General features: G+C 43.3%; 1 protein-coding gene across 1 annotated transcript; it reads right to left on the bottom strand.

Moving 5' to 3' along the window:
- Positions 1-1,439: 1,439 nt before the first annotated feature.
- Positions 1,440-3,812, bottom strand: LOC123043386 (40S ribosomal protein S6). Its single transcript, XM_044465810.1, has 6 exons — positions 3,685-3,812; positions 3,531-3,595; positions 2,654-2,711; positions 2,450-2,558; positions 2,088-2,360; positions 1,440-1,889 (listed from the first exon to the last, which is right to left on the bottom strand). Exons 1-6 carry the CDS (start codon positions 3,688-3,690, stop codon positions 1,648-1,650), a joined length of 753 nt encoding a protein of 250 aa, XP_044321745.1. The 5' UTR covers positions 3,691-3,812; the 3' UTR covers positions 1,440-1,647.
- Between the last annotated feature and the right edge of the window lie 552 nt (positions 3,813-4,364).

Here is a 4,364-nt window from a genome sequence, read left to right as displayed (position 1 = left end):
CCGGCGAGACACCTCAGCCATAAACTCCTTGGGACCGGTTAGAGCACCGCCAAGATGGGGTGAGAGTAGCGGCACTTTGTTCCGAAGCGATGTTGTCCCCTCGACCGGATCACGCCCCAAGGAGAGATGATGCCAACACTAACTATCGACCGAAGCCTAAGCACCTGGGCCGGCCGATGGAGGTGGGGATTTGTGGCTTTGCCGGCGAAGGAAGGGGCCATTGGTTTCTCCTCCCAAATCGCCTCTAGTGCGGTTGGGGAAAAGAGCGGAGTGATTTGAGCCGATAACTAGGCCCAATTGTGGCATCTAGTTGTGGTAGTTTTTTGTAAACATACCCGATATCATGAAGAACATAAAGTGGTCTAAAGTGTTAATCACATCTCATTTTCAATTTCTTCATGGATTATTACTTGCCTTTGATCTTGAATCAACACATTTATTTAACCAACATCGGGGTTTCCGACAAAGAAATGCGAAAGAAGAAAGGAAGTCAGGTACTCCCTTTGTCCCACAATATAAAACTTTTTTGCAAGCTAGCATAGAATGTCTTATATTGTGAGAGCAAGACAAAGGCATAAAGAATTGACCGCCACTAAGGAAAATTCTGCATGACTACATAGTTCAACTGTCATGAGAAGGGGAAGATGACACAGTTAAGGACGGTGTAGGGTCAAATACTCAAATATATGATCTAGAGTAGGAGGATGAGGAGGTGAATGGACATTTTGAAAAAAAAAATCCAACTTTTAGTTGACTAGTTTTAGCTTTCGTATCTCTTGGTTGCCTTAGAGCAGACTAAACATGCAAGCCAGAAGTGAAACTTGCAACATAGGAAAGGGAATCACAACACAATAAACGCAAAAAAAGGAAAATCTCCCGAGCTTCGGATTGTTGGCACGATCTTAACAAAACTTTGGCAAGTTTTCTTCTGAAAAGGATCCGATCTATTATAGAAGTTGACCGAAAAACTAAAGCATGTCAAACATAACAAAAACTAAGTCAAGATTTCAAGACCATCCAACGACCACTACTGCAAACAGAGTGAACCGTTGTCGCTGTTAGGAAGTCTTTGTACATGTGCCCCTGAGGACCAACGCCACAAGAATCTTTGTCGGAGCTCCGTTGACGTTAAACTTTTGATTCTTACACATAAGATTGATTGCCTCAAGGTAGTGAACCTATAGAACACTCTGTCCCAATTCCATTTCAAACAAAAAAAGACTCAATACAAGCCTATATTATATTTCAAGAATCTTATGATGTGGTGGAAAATCATCTAGTACAAATTGCAGTCAGGATGTATGAAAACATCAATAGTAAATTCAGAATTCAAATGGAACAAATTAAACTACTGACAAATGTTAAGTGACTGATAAGAGGGGATACCTCAACCTGAACCACCATAGAACTTTAGTAGTACCTCTTGATAAGATTCCATGTTCACACAAAACTGCATCAATTATCCAAGTTCACGCAATTTTGTTCATTCAGTAACAAACTCCTGACGATTAAGGTACCCATGTTCACGCAAAACAGCATCAATTACAACTCAACAAACGCTGAAAGTAGCAGCTAGATTCATATCATTCAACAAAGTGCGAGAAATTCTTCCGCTATTACAACTAATAACGGAAGACTGTAAACATCTTAGGCAGAGGCAGCAGGTGCCTTGGTGGCAGCAGACAGCTTCGACCTCCTCTTGGCCATGCTCTCGCTCCGGCGGTCTCTCTGCTCCTTCAGCCTCTGTGCAAGCAGCTTCTGGTACTCGGCAGCCTCAGACTTCTTCTTGGCGATCCTCTTCTTCTTGTCTGCGATTCTGGCGCGCTTCCTCTGGAGTGTCAAGGGAGTCACAAGACGCTGGATCTTGGGGGCCTTGCTCACCTTCTTGCCTGGAAACAACAATCAATATGATCCAGGTAAGAAAAAAGTAAACAGGAGACACAAAACTGTTCAGACAAGCACTATGATATTCGAAGGAAACAATAATTTTCCTTGAGAAAAGTGAAAGAGGGCAAAATAACACATCAGGATCCACGGTGGAACAAGAAAAAGGTTAATGCAGTAAACTAAAATAGTTGAAAGCTCACCCTTCTTGTTAAGGAAGGTCCTGCGGTATGTGTTGACATAGCTGCGGACATCATCATCCTTGCCAAGGTTGAAGAGCTTCTTGATCTTGGAAGCCCTCTTGGGTCCCCTCATCCTGGGCTTCTCAGTGTCGGTAAGGCCTGGCAGATCATTCTCACCCTTCTTGACAATCACCAAGTTGATAACTGATAGGTCTTGGCTGACAATGCAACCACGGACGGACTTCCTCCTGCGCTCACCATTACGCCTGCCAAAACCACGGAAGCAAGGTGTGCCTGCAGAATTGACGCAAAACAGATGTAGGTAAGATTTCAATCCAAGAGAGAAAATGTAAGTAAGAAGTACAATGCAAATAAAATTATACCTCTGTGAAGCAGAAGGCGGACACGCCCAGAAGTTAGCACTCCTTGCTTCATTGGGAAGCCCTGCTTATCACATCCACCCATGATCTTGAAGATATAACCCTTGAATTCCTGAAAATACAGGAAATGACACAGATCTTTGATCAAAACTATCAAAACATCAGGTCAAGGGTTATGTATCATGAAATAAGTTGCCAGTAGATTACCTCACCAAGAAGATCACCAACTACCTCCTGGGAGATCCTCTTATCATAAAGGTTCCGCCTGTAGTTCATAACAAAATGTTAGATATCCAAACAAAAATGGAAAGAGTAAATTCTAACTGGAAATTTTTGTCAGTCAACAAACTAGAACATACTGATCATTAACCACTACAGCGAGCTTATGGTGGTTTGACAGGTAAACTACTTTGTTCTGTTACAACATTTATCCACCAAAACAGCTAACTGCATCATGGCATGGCATCATCTGTCAAATTTTTGAAGCAGTTGAAAAATAGTTCAACCTTGTTCATGGCATTACAGGGTCCATAGTCTCCTATGTTTACCAAAAGCTAATCATCACTGAGCATGTAAGTCATTTGAAAGCACTGTTTGCTAATAAATTTGTTAGGAGTGCATCACTGAGCATCTAAGTCATTTGAAAGCACTGTTTGCTAATAAATTTGTTAGGAGTGTGGGAGGGTTGTAGTGTATATGCTTAGCCCTTGCTAACTCGGAATACATATTTACAAGTTACAAGAGTAAGCAGTCTAAATGTGCATTCATCTGTCGTTCAAAGTAGGAAAATGCAACTTGAAACTACATTTAAACCTCTGTGACACGGTACTACTGTTATAAGAACGCTGTTTATAAAGCTAAAAGAACTTCAGTTCTAGTCCGGTCCAACAGCAAACGATTAACATGATTCTAATCGCACCATAACAATTATAAGGGCACCATATTAACCCACGCAGTCAAAGATAATGGTTCCGCATCATCCAATTTAACAAAGTGACAGGACCAGATGCACAAGACCAAACAGAAAAGCCATCAAGGTAATTAAAAGACGCGGATCTAGAGTGGAGATGAGGAACACACTCACAGCTTCTGGTCGTCATCGATCTCGACCTTCTTCTGGCACCCCGTGGTGGGGTTCGCGATGTTCAACTGAAACGAGCGCAAGAAAAACACGAATCAGGCTTCGCACAGGAACAGTTCACATCTGCGCGCGTCGGGAGGTGAAGGGCAGCGCGTACCTTCATGGCGGAGTTGCGGCGCGAGCTGGCCGGCGGCGAGCGACCCGAACGCTGGGGAGCGGCGGCGGCGGCGCGGTTGCTCGAGGGGTAGGGTTTTGGTCGGAAGATGTGTGGAGTTCGTTTTATAGGTGGAGGCGTCGCGGAGAAGTAGAGTGGGCCGTGATGGCCCAGTCGCGGGCGCACGGGCTGATCTGGGCCGTTGTGGGCCTAACGTGTAAAATGGGGAGCTCCTATTTTTTGAGGGTACTATACTACGCGGGCAAAGCCAGCTTTGAACACACACACACAAACTTTCTCAAAACACACACACACACACAAAAGGCCAACCTGAACACATTTTATTAATTTTGAGGTTCAACAGAGAATATATACACAGAAGCCGGAGAGAGAAGGAAAAAAAGGAATAACATCGAGTAGACAAAAGAAAAATGACTTGAGCCGCACGACGTAAGACGAATCCTAAGGATTCCACCTCATTTTTGAAGATTTTTGCATCCCTTCTTTTCCAGAGACTCCAAAGAATAGCCATAATTATTGTATTGCGGATCTGGATACTCAGCGAACGCGCACCCCCTCTCTCCTATGTATACGTTTTTGGCAAGCCATATGTGGACGCATAGCGCCCCTATTTTTTTTTGTTTTCCTTCTTTCATTTTTTTTACCTATAAGAACTGTTAATT

The sequence above is a fragment of the Triticum aestivum genome, chromosome 2B, assembly GCF_018294505.1.
Source record: "Triticum aestivum cultivar Chinese Spring chromosome 2B, IWGSC CS RefSeq v2.1, whole genome shotgun sequence".
Classification (NCBI taxonomy): Eukaryota; Viridiplantae; Streptophyta; class Magnoliopsida; order Poales; family Poaceae; genus Triticum; species Triticum aestivum.
The sequence above is the reverse complement of the archived record's forward strand: the minus strand, read 5'-3'. Positions and strand labels throughout refer to the sequence as shown.